Here is a 16,579-nt window from a genome sequence, read left to right on the forward strand (position 1 = left end):
AAGTTGTATTTTGAGTTTTTTTTAATTAAGGGTGAATGTAAGGTAATATTTGTACAAAGACTTTCAATTATTTAACAATGAACGCTTATACCCTTACATACGTGTTTGAACTCCATACCTCAAGAATAACAACAATCCCTTAATTACTAAGGTCGATTGGTCCATGATGAATTTCGAATTTAAATACCTAATAAATCTTTATATTTTTTAAAAATAGTATAATATTCGATCCCTACCAATATTTAAGTTTGGTTCCGTCCTACTAGCAGTGTCTAAGAACATGAGCCTTGTTCATGCATAGCCGGATGAAGTGTTGTGGTTTTTGCATGTGATACTGTAGATGTCGCTCTACTGGGATAGTTGCAGCTTACTCAACCGTATTCTCTCTTTCCAACAGAAAAGATTAATAAAGCTATTTTGATTTTAAAAATATAAAAGATGAATATACATTAGAAGACAAAAAAAAGAGATAAAAGTAATTACGATTAAAGTAATAAATATTATTTTTATAAATAATAAAAAGAGTTATCGAAAACTTATTTATAAAATAATATTTTTTATTATAATTGTTAATGTTCTCAAATATTAATGATTTTAACAAAGTCACGTTGTCATAAAGAAATTGATTTTAATATATATATATACACACATTACAAGATAAAAAGAAAAATAAATGATAGAAGTAATTATTGTAAATTAGTTAAACATCTTAAAAAAATTTAAAATTGAATTCTCAAAAACTTATTTATAAAAATAAGTATTTTTATTTTAATTATTAAAATCGTTTATAAAAATAAGTATTTTTATTTTAATTATTAAAATCGTTTATAAAAATAAGTATTTTTATTTTAATTATTAAAATCGTTAAATGTTAAGCTTGTGATGAGGAAATAAAGGGTAAAATCATCATATGACGATTTTATTCTCAATTTCCCATTACAAGATTTTAATAAAATTGATAAATTCAAATCCAACATATTTAATTAAAACAAATCCAAATTATAAATTTATTAGATTTTTTGTTTCTTCATGACGTCCCCATCCCATTGTTAAAGATATTATATGGGAGTGCGGAGCAGGTGCTTGGGCGGGTGTCTTTCAGTATACGCTTCACTCGCCTGATGATAAGATTTTGATTCTTTTATTTGTTGTTTATATTTCTTCTAATCACATATGTTCGATTATGAGTGACTAAAAAAATAAAATCAATTTTAAACTAATAAAAATAGTCCAGAAAAATATGTGTATTACATATTAACATAATGACAAAGCCTACCACGAGGGGTGTCATATAACATTTTATTTTTTATTTTTTTATAAATTTAATATAAAAATACTTAAAATTAAAATAAACATATTTTTTTAAAAAAATATTGATATTTTTAAACATAAATTGACACTCATTGTTTATTTTCATCCACTTAAAAAATTATATTATTTATAAATTTCACACCTTAAAATAGATTTTAACTTTGTCCTTGTGTTAACACTGACTACAAAACACAATATTCTTTTTAGACATTTAGTCGATTACAATATAATATATATTTCTAAAAATCTTCGATTATTTGATAATAAAAACTCAAACACATGATAATTTTACTTTTGATTTTCTTGTTACAAAATTTTATTAAGATAATCAACGTCTAAATTAATTGTAATTATTATGCTCCAATCATAAAAGTAAGGTCTATTGTACTCAACCATTTAACGATGATTAAGGGGTATAAATGGAAGACAACACCCAACTAGTGTTGTAAAGTTGTACGGGATTAAAATGCTCCAACCATAAAAGTATGATCTATTGTATTGAACAGAGGAAGAGAGGACATGCAATCTAAATCCATTTTTAAAATTCATTAATTAATTTAAATATATTTAATTAAGCCATGCAAATTATAAATGTATTGCAATTGTTGTTTTTCCATCACATATCCATCCTACCGATGAAGATATTATTGGAGTGTGGAATTATAAATCTATTTAACCATACGATGGATTGTGTGTTTGTTCACAATTACAATATCACAGTGATGGACGTCTTTTCTTCTTCCTTTCTCTCCACATTACCACCTTCAACAGAACTCCGGTCTCCGACAACTGTCACCAGATCTACTTCACCACCATCTTATGTTCCTCGCCGTTACATTTCCTCCGTAAGAATTGAAGAAAAGCCTCCAACTACCACTACCACCACCACCAAAACTCCACCACCCCAACTTCCAAAAACTCAGCCTCCACCACCACCACCGCCATCATATGCTTCTCCGTCAGCCGTCGCTAAGAAAAGAGTAGAGCCAAAGTTGGCCACTATGATCTTCAACACATTTGACGACATCATAAACAACTTCATAGACCCACCAATCCGGCCTTCAGTCGACCCCAGGCACGTCCTCTCCCACAACTTCGCTCCTGTCGATGAGCTTCCTCCTACGCCGTGTGAAGTCATACAAGGATCACTCCCGTCGTGCCTCGACGGTGCATATATTCGTAATGGCCCCAACCCTCAGTTCCTCCCTCGGGGACCCTACCACCTCTTCGATGGTGATGGTATGCTTCACTCCATTCGAATCTCCAACGGCAACGCCACTTTGTGTAGCAGATATGTCAAGACTTACAAGTACTCCATTGAGAAACAAAATGGTTCTCCGGTTCTTCCCAACGTTTTCTCCGGATTTAACGGCCTAACGGCCGCTGCAACACGCGGTGCTCTTTCCGCCATCAGGATTCTAACCGGCGAGTTCAATCCTGCAAACGGTATTGGCCTTGCAAACACTAGCTTGGCCTTTTTTGGGAACCGGCTCTACGCACTCGGTGAGTCAGATCTACCTTACTCCATTCGCTTAACATCCACAGGGGACGTAGAAACATTGGGTCGCATTGATTTTGATGGAAAGTTGTTCATGAGCATGACTGCTCACCCGAAGATAGACGCCAACACTGGCGAGGCTTTTGCTTTCCGATATGGCCCCGTGCCTCCATATCTAACATATTTTTACTTTGATGCTAATGGAAATAAGAAACCAGACGTGCCTATATTCTCTATGACCCGTCCTTTTTTCTCCATGACTTTGCAATTACAAACAAGTATGCAATATTTGCGGATATACAGATAGGAATGAACCCCATGGACATGATCTTTGGAGGTGGATCTCCGGTGGGTGCAGACCCGGCTAAAGTACCTAGAATCGGAGTCATCCCTCGATACGCAAAAGATGAGTCCGAAATGAGGTGGTTCGACGTTCCTGGTTTCAACCTAATACACGCCATCAATGCATGGGACGAAGATGATGGGAACGCCATAGTCATGCTGGCACCCAACATTCTATCAGTAGAGCATACCATGGAGAGAATGGAGCTTGTTCATGCTTTAGTGGAGAAGGTGAGAATCGACTTAAGAACAGGGATAGTGACAAGGCATCCAGTTTCAGCAAGAAATCTGGACTTCGCAGTATTGAACCCAGCTTATGTTGCTAAGAAGAACAAATATATGTACGCTGCGGTAGGGGACCCCATGCCAAAAATAGCAGGGGTGGTGAAATTGGATGTGTCCAACGGAGCGCGGCGAGAGTGCACGGTGGCTAGCAGAATGTACGGGCCAGGTTGCTTTGGTGGGGAGCCATTCTTTGTAGCCAAGGAACCAGAGAATCCAGATGCAGACGAGGACGACGGATATGTGATCTCATATGTCCACAATGAAAACACAGGAGAGTCGAGGTTCTTGGTGATGGACGCAAAATCACCCGATCTTGACATAGTGGCAGCTGTGAGGTTGCCCCGTAGGGTGCCCTACGGCTTCCATGGATTATTCGTGAGGGAAAGTGATCTGAAAAAGCTGTAGATATATATGTATATGTATACGTGTAGTTGTAAGTGTATACACCATAGCAGATGAAGTTACAAGGTGATTAAAACACTGGATAAACAGTACCTAGATGTATTTGTTACAGATAGATTCAACTTTTAAACAGTTTGTTTTTCGGTTTAATTGCAGCCTAAGAAGAAGAAGAAGAAATTCATGTTTATCCCTTCTAATCTTAGATTCTTAGAGAACAGAAATGACAACTGAATCAGAGACAACCATAGAAGAGGACAGCTTTGATTGCCGTGTCCCAATTGGTCCCCCCATCAGTTTACTTTACCCCCCAGCTAAGGCTAACAAAGACATAAGATAGAGAAATGTAACTTTTGGGTAATCTAGTTTATTTGGGCACAATATTAATACACCATTATTATGATTAATTAAACAAGCAGGACAAATCTCTCGATTTTTTTGTTAAAATACAAAAATATCTCATACGTATTATCGGTATTTTGTTCTGTAAATATTTTATACGGTTTTCTAATATATGTATATATATATATATTTTATCGTATGAATCCTTATTATGAATAAATTTTATATCATATTGTTATATGAATTTTAAAGTTATTTTAAATATAAAAAAACTTAAATACGATATGTGACCTCCTAGATTTAAACATAACGTCCAGGCCAAGTCTAAGGGTTGCAACTCCTATATTATAATTCCGCTATTATTCTTTGAAAGGGAAGCTTATGCAAACTAATAAAAACAATGGTAAAATACATCTAAGTCAATCAATTATTAGCTCCTATTTTTTAAATTATAATTTAATCACTTAATTAAAATATTATACATTAGTCATGGTTGATATAATAACAGTTTTAGTCCCTAAAATTTATACATTTTAAGGTTAAATTTATTGAATTGTTTTAAATGAAGACTAATTTGATAGAATGTATAAGTTGTAGGGACCAAAATTAATATTATATCAATTAGTTTGTTTCATTCTTTATTGAAGAAGTGATTTGCTTGTAACAATATTTTACGAGTAATTAAATTGTAATTTTAAGGAGAAAATTTAGTAGATTGTACCCGATTCAATATTATTATACTCCATCAATTAGAATGGATGGAGGATGAAGACTAATTTAACTGAGTAATTAAATTGTAATTTTAAAGGTGAATTCAAGTAAGTTAAGGTGGAATGAAGCATAGGAAACATTGTAATTACAATGTTGTATTAAAATGAATATTATGAATTTTTCCTACACTATATGCGCATGGGTTAGATGGATTTTAACATGTGCTTTTGATTATTTGAGTTATATGTTTGATGTATTTATAGACATCAATCAAAACGGATCTAACTACAACAAAGGAAAGGAAAAAGATTAAGCTTAAAGCTTAGTGAGACTTATATTTTGACTCGTAAAAAAATGTTAAAGTGAGTGCAATGCATACATAACATGATACATGGATGTTTTATACATCATTAGTAAGATGCGACGAATTTACTTTATTTATATTGATATGATATTTATGTCATTAATCATATATTTGACTTGTTCTAAATATGTCAAAAGTTAATATAAAATGCATCGATATTTAGTTTATTTATGATGTTATATAATGAATGTTATTTCAAGTATGAACTGCCTCATATTGAATTATATTGATATACATAGTCATAGATGAAATAAATATAGATTATATGCTCAAATATGTCTTTGAGAGACAGAATAGAGTTGACATGCGATATAAATAACAAGTCTTTAAGAGTCGGGGTGAAGGGTCAGCCGCTATTGATCAATCAAAGTTTCCGAGAGTTTCTGGACACTGGAAGACCATGATACGATCACCATTCTTTTAGCAGAGTGTGGTCAATGGGAATGGTAGAAATCATTGATGACAGGATAGAGTTGACATGCGATATAAATAAGTCTTTAAGAGTCGGGGTGAAGGGTCAGGGAAGGGTAGAAATCACTAAATTTAATCTTAAAATATTAAAACAAAATTATTCTGATTTGATAAAAATTCGATTTAAAAATAAATATATTAAATCAAATAAAATTGAAATCAGTTAAATTCATTTTTTTTTACTTTTAGATATGATCAGTGGTTTTTTTATGTACAATATGACCAAAATTTTAAAAGAAAATATGATTAAAAAATTTAAAGAAAATAAAAACAAAAAACAGAAAACTAAACTTTTCACTATAGCAACTCAACATATTTGCATGAATTTAGGGATAAAATTAGAATATTCAAAATTTGAGGACTAATTTAGAAAAAGGTTCATAGTTTAGGGATGAAATTAGAATATTCAAAAGTTTAAGGATGCATTTAGAATGAGAATCATAATTTAAGGATAAAATTAAAATATTTAAAAATTTAAAGACCAATTTAAAATAATAGTATTAGTTTAGAGACATATAATATAAATAACCCTAAAAAATTAAACTTTTAACTTCGTGAAATCAAGATTTGAATTTAATTTATATTTATACTCCGAATATATCTAAACTACCAATTGTGTTCCCATTTTTTCTCAAAAAAGTACGATATCCAATAGAACCCGATCATGTGTTTCATTTTTATTAGTTTTTTTTTCTTTTCCGAATAAACAAAAACAAATTGATAGTTAGTGCCCTTGTAACAAACATTAGGGATCAATTTGAAAATAAGATATAGTTCAAGGGCCAGTTTTGAATAAAGCCATGTCTTAAAAACTTGTGCAGCACTGCACTACCGTCGAAGTAGGACACGTTACGCATTTCGAAAAAAAATAATTCCCGCGAATTGGAATCAAAATTTCCGAAACTCGAGACTTGGCGCTCTTTATCTCTCTCTCAATAAACTGCCAAGTGAAGTGGCCCTCAAAATTTTTTGCCCTAGATTTTTCATCCCCCCCCATTTTCCTTCAATCTCTTTCAAGATTTCAACCCATCATTCCCAAACTGCTTGTTGGTGCCCAAAAGTCCCTAATTTAGCGGTTTCGATGGAGCTGAACCTGACGGCGGGGGCGGTGTCTCGGATTATAAGCAGAGAAGTGTCGACGGAGAGGGATTTGAAACCTTTGCTTCAAGTGATAGAACTGAAAGAGGTTCAAACGACGTCGAAGAATCCGCAGCAGCAGCAAGTACCGAAAAAGAGCGAGAGGTACAGGCTATTGCTGTCGGATGGGTCGTTGACCCAGCAATGAATGCTCGCTACCAGTAAGAACGAACTTGTGAAATCCTCAAAGTTGCAGATTGGATCCGTTATTCAATTGACTCAGTACATTTGCAACGTAATCCAAGATCGCATGTATACCTCTCTCTCTCTCTTCTCTCTTTATATGTTTTTATGTGAAAGAAGAAGAATTATTTTTCTTGATTACTATTTTTTTTCTTTTTTGATCCATTTCGGATGTAAAGAAGTTATATTTCTTTGGTTTTCAACTCGTGGAGACGTGATTAGTTGTCTGTTTGTTGTGTTTTTAGGCGGATGCGTATATTTCTTCTTATTTTCCTTGTTAATTGATGGTGCTGGATTTGGGTGTAATTTGATTGATTTCTTGTAATGTATTTCTAGAATTGTGTTTGTTGTAAATTGTGATTAAAAACTTGATTTATTTGATATTTCAGCAATTCAATTCTACAGTTACAGTTACTCGAGTCTGCAATTTTTGTTCTTGCAGTGTTTAGTGTTGATTTTTAGTTGGGATGACAATTACTTGTTGGATCTTAACATGTGTCATTGGCTCAAATGCTTGGATATTGGATATTGTATAGTACTGCACATGTATATGTCTAACCCTTGATTTGGCTCGTATCTTCTTGAGTTTGATTTTAATTTTCCATGTAATGAATTTATCAGCCCTACACTCTGATGAGGGGTTCCAGATTAGCTTTTCAATCAAGATGTGTGATTTATGTGGCATATGTGCGTAGCTTATTGTGCTAATTGTCTTCATGACCATATTTTCAATTCCATTCATGCAGGATTGTTATTATTATCGAGTTGGAGGTGATAGTTGATAAATATGATATTATTGGGAAGCCAGTAGCAGCACCAGGATCTTCCAGGCTCACACAAGCCCCTACTGATCAACCCGGGGCAGTGATGGCACACACCAACTCTTTAGGAGGAAGTTCACTTGGTGGCAGCATGGCTAATAAGCTGAACTCAGCTGGGGCTACTCTGCAACAGCCTACAATGAACCAATGGCAAGGCGGTACTCATTTGAATGAATCTGAACAGATAAGAAGTCCTGCTGCTAATGCGCCATCCTTTTATCCTAAAGCAGATCCTTCTCCTGGTTTTCCTGGATCATTTGGTGTCCGGAGTGCTGGTCTCAATAATCCTAGGCCAGCAGCTTTACGTCCTGTAAGCACCTCTAACTTCCAATCCATACCCACATATCAGCAGCCATCTCCAATGTACGGTAACAGAGGTCCAGTAGCCAAGAATGAAGCACCACCCAGGATAATCCCAATTTCTGCTCTGAATCCATATCAGGGCAGGTGGACAATAAAGGCCAGAGTAACAGCCAAGGGAGAACTTAGGCGCTATAATAATGCTCGTGGTGAAGGTAAAGTTTTCTCCTTTGATCTTCTTGATTCTGATGGTGGGGAAATACGAGTGACTTGCTTTAATGCCGTGGTTGACCAGTTCTATAACCAGATTGAAGCTGGTAAGATTTATTTGATATCTAGGGGAAGTCTAAAACCTGCTCAGAAGGCTTTTAATCACCTTAATAATGAGCATGAAATATTTCTTGATAGCACATCAACAGTACAGCTATGTTATGAGGATGACAACAGAATTCCACAGCAGCAATTTAATTTCCGTACCATAAGTGAAATTGAAGGTATGGAGAACAATACTATGGTGGATATAGTTGGTGTGGTATCATTTATCAGTCCTGCTGCTTCAATATTGAGGAAAAATGGTATAGAAACTCAGAAGAGAACCCTTCATTTGAGGGACAAGTCTGGTCGAAGTGTTGAATTAACTCTGTGGGGATCTTTTTGCAATGCTGAAGGACAGAAGCTCCAAACTTTGTGTGATTCTGGAGAGTTTCCAGTTCTGGCTGTGAAAGCTGGTAGGGTGAGTGAATTTAATGGGAAGGCCGTGGGCTCTATCTCTACAACCCAGTTATTTATAGATCCTGATTTTCCCGAGGCTCACAGGTTAAAGGAGTGGTTTGTTAGTACAGGAGGAACACTCCTTCTGTATCTATTTCCAGGGAAACATCAAGTGTGAGTAGAGCAGATAATAGAAAAACTTTATCACAAATCAAAGATGAGAAGCTAGGAACTTCTGAGAAGCCAGATTGGGTTACAGTAGTAGCAAGGATTGCATATATCAAGTTGGACAATTTCTGCTATACAGCTTGTCCTATCATGAATGGGGATCGTCAATGCAACAAAAAGGTTACAAATAATGGAGATGGGAAGTGGTGGTGTGATAAATGTGATAGGGCTGTGGACGAATGTGATTATAGGTATATAATTCAGTTCCAGATACAGGATCATACAGGCATAACATGGGTGACTGCTTTTCAGGAATCTGGTAAGGAACTAATGGGGGTGTCTGCAAAAGATTTGTACCATTTGAGGTATGAAAACCAAGATGATGAAAAGTTCATGGAAATCACGCGTCAAGTTATGTTTAATAAATATATATTCAAGTTGAAAGTGAAGGAAGAAATTTTTAGTGATGAACAGCGTGTGAAATCAACAGTGGTGAAAGTAGAGAAAGTAAAATTTCCATCAAATTCAAAGTGCCTTTTGGATTTGATCGAGAAGATTAAAACAAATGATTTTGGTCCTTCTGCATCAAAGGCAGAGTTCAACACTCCTAATCCTGGTTTGAATTATGCTGGCGTTGGGATTGATGGAAGCAGAGGTATTGCACCACCAACTGCTAGTAGAGAATATGGGTTGCCGGTAAACCAAGGGGGTCAATATGGAAACCATTACAGTGGTTCTAGGCTTAGAGAAACTGCTTCAAGCATGAATATATTCCGTAATAGTTGCGGTGTTACTGGTCATAGTTCTACAAATTGTCCTACCATAATGAATGGTCCAGTACAGTCTGTTGGTAGGGACTATTCTGATAGAATGTACTCCGAGACAAGTGTTGCCCGTGGATCTGGCGAGTGCTTTAAGTGCCATCAAACTGGACATTGGGCCAGAGACTGCCTAAACTCAGGTCCTTTACCTTTGAGGCACTGATTTTTCTTCTGGGAGATATGGAGGTGTTTTGAGGCAACAGGTAGGGTGCTGGTTCTGTTGTCTATTGAAAATGTATTGAACCTCAAATCAGTCCATATTTTTTTGGCAAGTCATTGTACCCATTCCACGAGTTTGTTTTTGACAACCTTAAAGTGATTTGTTTTCACTTTGGGTGTTGGACTTTCATTTTGCTCCCATTTCTCCTTTTTGTTTTGGTTGTAATGTAGTTTGGTTACGAGTAAATGGCAGATGAAATTTCCTATGCATGGAATTTTTATATGTATACCCATATTTGAGATGCAAGAGTCCGATGCTCTATCGGCAAAGCGCTCTGCTTTTGGCATGCATGAAACTTTTGATGCTGTGCACATATGGATGCAAAAAGGCTGGTGAACTTGGCAAATGGAAAAAGGGTAGCTTTTCAGGCATTGTGGTTCTGGTGTATTTATTTTCAACTCAATCTACATCTTTGCAAATACAGGGTTTTATATTTTCTACATGTAAAAGAATGGGATTTTCGTATAATCTTTGGTTGTACCGTGAACCTTTGTTTTATAACTACAGATATGGCTTGTTCCTTATCATGAAATGTCCAAGTTGCATTGCATCGCTGACAAACTGATACAAAAATAATATAGGGTAAACTACATCATTCATCACTCAACTTTATTCTCTTTTTTATTTCACTCATTGTATTTTCGATTTTTTCAATTTACTCATTGAACTTGTAGAATGTATTTTTAGTCACTCAATGATGAGATTGATTATTTTATTATTTTGTCATGTCATATTTTTATTAATATTTTAATACCAAATATGATTAAAATAAAAAATAAATTTTAAATATAAATTTACAAATTATATCTTAAACCTTAAATCCAAATTACAATCCACTCACCCTCACCGTTAACAGGTTCAGCCACCATCAACAGATAATGGCTCGCTCTTCGGTCGATAACAATTAACAAATGTTGAATGACAACTTTAATGGAAGAAGAAGGTGATGCTGTTGAGAAAAGAACTTGAGAGAAGGTGTTGTCGTGAGAGTGTTGATTTTAGTTTGGGGTATAATTTGGGAATTTAGAGTTTGAGTATAAAATTTAATATGTTTAAATTTATTTTTTATTATAATCATATATAATATTAAAATATTAACAAAAATATGATATGTCATATGAAAAAATAATAAAATAATCTATATCATCGTTGAGTGACTAAAAAAATATTAATATTAAAGTTCAGTGAGTAAATTGAAGAAATTTAATGTATAATGAGTGAAATAGGGGAGAGAAAAGTTCAGTGAATAGTGTAGTTTACCCATAAATATATTATTTATTATAAATAAAATAAAATATTTTTAATTATCTTTTGTAGGAAAACTTTTATATTTAAAATAAATTAAAACAAATGAGTTTTAATTGTAACTAATGGCAGATATTTGCCAATTTAATATTATTTTTGTTATAGTTGTTGTAGCATATAATTTGATAGAGGTTGTAAATTTTTGGATTAATTGAATTGTTAATAGAATGTTAAATTTCGCTACCGCATTCGATATTGGCTGCGGTAGACTTGACTGGTAATCGAACGAAGGCAACGTGGCAAAATAGCATGTGACGGTCATTTGCTTGAAAGTCACAGCCCAGAGATAATAACAGAGCCGCTTTCTCGAATCGTGTAATTAGTGTTTGTGTCAGCCACACGTTGTCTCTCTTTTTGTTTGTTTGCAGCAATTTCGCCTTTCTCCTCCGCTTCCAAGTTTCAGGCTCTGCTCAACACATCGAGGAAATCCTTCATCTGGTAATTTCTACTGCTATTGTTGTTGTTGTAATTTTGAAAAAAATTAAATTGCGATTGTTGTCATTATGAATAAATAAATTGCGAGTATTGTTTTCATCCGAATCACTAATATTGATAATTGCTTATTCTTCTTCTTCTTGGAATTGCTATTGCTTGAACCATTCAGTTCCAATTATGATAGTAGTATATGTTTACTCGCTGCTCTTTCTATTATTTATCCTATTTTTAATGAATTTAAAATTAAACGTTTACAGCTCGAATTAAAGGTTGTAATGAAGAGGGTTTTCTGCTTTTAGCGTTCAATTGCTTCTAGCTTTATAATTTCTGCAATTAGTTAAAAAATTCTGTTTATCAAATTTGATTCTTCAAAGGAGTGCAATCAATATTCTTGGCTTAGGAAGGAACCTTCAGCAACCATCTATTTTGTATCTGCTTTTCATTGTATTCTCAAAATTGAAGGTCGTTGCCCTCCCTTTATGTCAATCCAACCATTGGTTTCTGAAATGTAGAAGGTTTTGCTGCAGGTAGATTGTTTTGGTTACTAGAAACAATGGACTTCAGGTTGAAGGGAATAAATGAGGACATGTCTGAGTGCTCATTTAATGAGTCGAACATTCAGAGATGTCCATTCCTTAATAACATTAACAAACCCACCAACTTTTCATTTTCCCCGCTGAATTTCCCCGCGCCTGTAAGTTCTTCTACTCCTTTTAATATCATCTCTTTTTCGTATGATTCCTGCATTGGCTCTGTGTGTGTGTGTATATTCTGAGCTGTTAAGTAGTCCTTGCCGTTGAGTTGATTTCGTCTATATCTTTCCGCAGGTACAGGGAGCAAAAGGTCCTATATTTGAAGATGGTCCAAATTTTGATATGGCATTTAAGGTTTTTCATGGGAAGGATGGCGTTGTGCCTCTCTCAGGGAGGTCTGATGTTCACTGTGATAGAGTGAAACAGGAGCCTACCACCCAATTTAACCCATTAGCGGCCAGAACTGCAACAATCAGTCTGTCAGCTTTTAGTTCAGGAGGGCCATTCGGCTTTGGTCCCTTCTGGGATAAATGGAAGAACCAAAAAAAGAAACCTGACTCATCTAACAAGCAAGAACCCTGTCAGGTAATCACACATTTTTTCTATAGAAAATGCGATGTTCTACCATAGAGGAGTCATTCAAAGAATTTGGCAACAGAAAAAAAAATGAAGAGATGAATGAAAGTATAATTTGCACAAGACTGCATTTACTAATAAGAACCGAACCACCCTAAATATAACATGTTGTGAGGTCTCAAAATCAACTTTGGAGCAAACAATCCTTAGCAAACTGTGAAAGATTTAGTCTGAATATATTTCAGTATACTATCTTAGGCTCCATCTATATTAATTCTGAAATACGTTGATGTCTTGTGGAGAAAATCAATTGTTTTATAAGCACCGGCATATCAAATGTAATTTGCCAGATACCTATTGAATGATGCATTAGATACAAGATAATCATTGCAAACTACACTGATTCTTAGATGTATTATGATCTTTCAGAAAGGAAATTCATCAAACCATGAAGCATTTGGAAACGAGTGGTTACAAACTGGGAATTGCCCAATTTCAAAATCTTACAGAGTATTAAGTCATGTCCTACCACTTGTGGCTACATCTTTTCAGCCCCCACCTGGAATTAAGCTTAGATGTCCCCCTGCTGTAGTTGCTGCAAGGGCTGCCCTAGCGCGCACTGCCCTTGTTAAAAACTTACGCCCTCAGCCACTGCCTGCAAAGATGTTTGTCATTGCTCTCCTGGGCATGGCGGCAAACGTGCCTTTGGGTGCTTGGAAGGAGCACACTAAGAAGTTCTCTTTATCATGGTTTGTAGCTGTGCACGCAGCTGTGCCCTTCATAGCCATGCTTCGGAAATCTGTCTTAATGCCTAAAACAGCTATGGCCTTGACCATCGGAGCTTCTATCCTGGGGCTGAAAGCAGCGACTGAAAGGCTGAGAAGGTGGCTGCTGAAACAGCCATTGCTGCTTCCGTGGCGTAAATGATCTAGTATGATGTGGAGGTGAAGGTGGGACGGAGCTTCTATCCTGGGGCAGGTTATTGGCTCAAGAGCTGAAAGACAGCGACTGAAAGCCGTGGCTGAAAGGGAGAAGGTGGCTGCTGAAACAGCCATTGCTGCTTCCGTGGCCGAGTATAATGATCTAAGTCAGGTGGATCCTTTCACTGTAAGCCACTGTGGTAGAGAAGGAACTATATGGGGACCCAATCCGGTGAAGGCTGGTCGACCATCCGCTTCATCAAACAATGTCTGCTATTGACATCGGTAGATGCAATTAGTGCATTAAAATAATCAAATAAAAGAAAATACCCTATTGCTGGAGACAGTTCTGTAAAATAAGAACAGTATCCATTATTCATCTTTATTAAATACTTTCCAGTTTCCCAGTGGTAAAAGAAGACCTGATGATTTTAAGCTTGTGTGTGTGTGTATATATATATATAAATATTATGTTACTGCCATTGACCAGGAAGTAATTTATGCACATGGGGATCAAATTGAAAAGTTCTCCGCGGTTGACAAATACATATATAATATTAATATAGGATAGTGATAATCATCTCCGGAAATTAAGGTGAAAATGCATTGTTGAAAATAGCATGTTGAGCGAGATTTTCTCTTAAATAAAATACACAGTATATATATATATTAAGTAGGAACCGACCGAACAGGTACATGTCAGCTGTTGCTTTCATTTCATATTCACACAATTAACATAGAAACAATTGAATGATCTTTCCCTGTAAAAGTTTGCATCTACTAATCAAAATATCATGAATTTTAACTTTATTGACGGTTATATTTAGATTGTGACAATTCTAGGAAGTTTATATATTTTTTAGTTTAAATGAAAAATCATAGTCGATATTCTTTTCGAAGAATGACGATTTCATTTTCTAACTATATATGGAGATTTATATATTGACCGCTAACGTTAGTGTTAGACTCAAGGTTATGATTATTATTTGTAAGTTGTAAACTGAATTAACCTAATCATTTTACGATATACCTTTTTGATGATAGAATCGACGGCAATCAAATCGAAGGGTTGCGACCCTTGGAAGAACAACATATTTCTAAAGTCTTTAAAAACTTTAGAAATTTTATGGGGAAAGGATTTCTTTCGGAGGTTTTGATCGGTGATGTAGATTCGGAGGAAGTATAATAAACTATAGAAAATTATATATATTTGTCTGTAAATACTTGAATGGATCATGACCATGATGATCACGGGGTTAAAAAATTATCAACATGACTGGATAGAAGCAAACATTCCTCAGATCAAACGAAATGCAGACATGAAGAACATGCATGCAACTTGCAGAAATTGAGTATAAGAAGTAAAAGTTTGGAGTAATATTGCCATAGTCAACACTCATTACCCCGCATGGAAACCTCTATAGGCTGGCAATTGGAAAAGGGAAAAAGGCAAAGAAAAATGGGAAAGCAGGTGATGAGATGGGCAATTATTGAGCCGGCAAGGCGGAGGCACATGCATGTGGTGGCTTGCCCTTTCTATATAATATGCTTTAAATTGATATTTTATACATACATACATATATATATATATATACAGCGACGGCGAATTACGTGATAGTAGGCAGGCATCATGCATGGATATTTATTTTCCTTTCTCTTTGATTTGATTTGTTTACTAGTGAACGTGTTGATCTAACGAGTTCATGACAACCACACCGTCACAAAAGAGTGGTTATCTGGACTTTACTTGCTTTTGTCCATTTCTGGACCACCGATTCCCTAAACCCATGTGAATTCATTCACTAATTTCTTATCCATCTCTCTCTCTCTCTCTCAGTGCAAACACCACATTTTCATGTCACATAATAACACAATACACCATATCCAATAACTTAAAGTATCCTTTCATTTCCATTTCAATATATATATATATATATATATATATATATATATATATTTCCCAGCAATCTCTTTCAATATAATTATAAAAGTTTGATCGTATATGCTATCTACGAAAATGCCATCTTATATTCAAGTTAACATAAATTCATCTTCATTTTTTCCCTTAATTACTACATATTCTTCAAATTCCTCTCCATTTATTCTCAAATTGTGTTTTATTTACTTTTGTTTTTTTATAAGTCCGTTTTGGTTAAATTAAAGTTAAAAAAAAGTAAAAATAATTTTGAGTCAAAGTTTGAATGCTGGTGGTTTTCTTTAGTTGGTGAGAAAATGAGAGAAAATCGAGGATGAGTGAGAAAATGAGAGAAATTCGAGGATGAGTGAGAAAATGAGAGAAATTCGAGGATGAGTGAGAAAATATAAGAAAACCATGACAAATATGGTCCGTTCAGATAGAGTTCAAGACAGATGTAAGTGTTGGTTTTATGTTAGGGATTCTAAATTATATAACTTAAATATGTAACTTAAAAACTAAAGTCAAAATTAAATATAAATTTAATATTTTGATTTGGGTTAGATCAAATATATTAATATTGTGCTCGAATTGAATCGAAATTAAGAAAAATCATATAAAACCTATATTAAGATCAAAGTGACAGAGACACTTTTATCTTTCATGTGCAAATAATGATAAATTAAGATGAGAAAGACACTTAGGAAACAAGTTTAATTAAATCTACCAAATACCATTAGCTTTCAATCATACAGATTGCGACCGTTTTAAGCCTAACTATGGACAAGTAGTTAGAAAATGAGGAATGCAA

The 16,579-nt window shown here is 34.7% G+C and overlaps 2 protein-coding genes and 1 pseudogene across 6 annotated transcripts; all 3 read left to right on the plus strand.

Moving 5' to 3' along the window:
- Window positions 1–1,979: 1,979 nt before the first annotated feature.
- On the plus strand, window positions 1,980–3,841 carry LOC120141934 (probable carotenoid cleavage dioxygenase 4, chloroplastic). Its single transcript, XM_039156691.1, is given in 2 exon segments — window positions 1,980–3,054; window positions 3,057–3,841. Coding segments are annotated over 2 exon segments (1,845 nt in total). The 5' UTR covers window positions 1,980–1,994.
- A 2,771-nt stretch (window positions 3,842–6,612) lies between these two features.
- LOC120141914 lies at window positions 6,613–10,420 on the plus strand (annotated as a pseudogene).
- A 1,246-nt stretch (window positions 10,421–11,666) lies between these two features.
- Window positions 11,667–14,201, plus strand: LOC120141937. 5 transcript variants are annotated; one of them, XM_039156695.1, is made up of 5 exons: window positions 11,667–11,827; window positions 12,352–12,518; window positions 12,652–12,942; window positions 13,357–13,769; window positions 13,890–14,201. In XM_039156695.1, the coding sequence occupies exons 2-5, from the start codon at window positions 12,378–12,380 to the stop codon at window positions 14,131–14,133; spliced, it is 1,089 nt and encodes a 362-aa protein (XP_039012626.1). In that variant the 5' UTR covers window positions 11,667–11,827; window positions 12,352–12,377; the 3' UTR covers window positions 14,134–14,201. The 5 variants fall into 5 exon arrangements, with proteins under 5 accessions (XP_039012626.1, XP_039012625.1, XP_039012629.1 ...); XM_039156694.1 differs by having other exon boundaries at window positions 11,668–11,827; window positions 12,356–12,518; XM_039156698.1 differs by having other exon boundaries at window positions 11,669–11,827; window positions 12,356–12,518; window positions 13,885–14,015.
- The last annotated feature ends 2,378 nt before the right edge of the window (window positions 14,202–16,579 follow it).

This window comes from Hibiscus syriacus, unplaced genomic scaffold (assembly GCF_006381635.1).
Source record: "Hibiscus syriacus cultivar Baekdansim isolate YM2019G1 unplaced genomic scaffold, ASM638163v2 tig00110816_pilon, whole genome shotgun sequence".
Classification (NCBI taxonomy): domain Eukaryota; kingdom Viridiplantae; phylum Streptophyta; class Magnoliopsida; order Malvales; family Malvaceae; genus Hibiscus; species Hibiscus syriacus.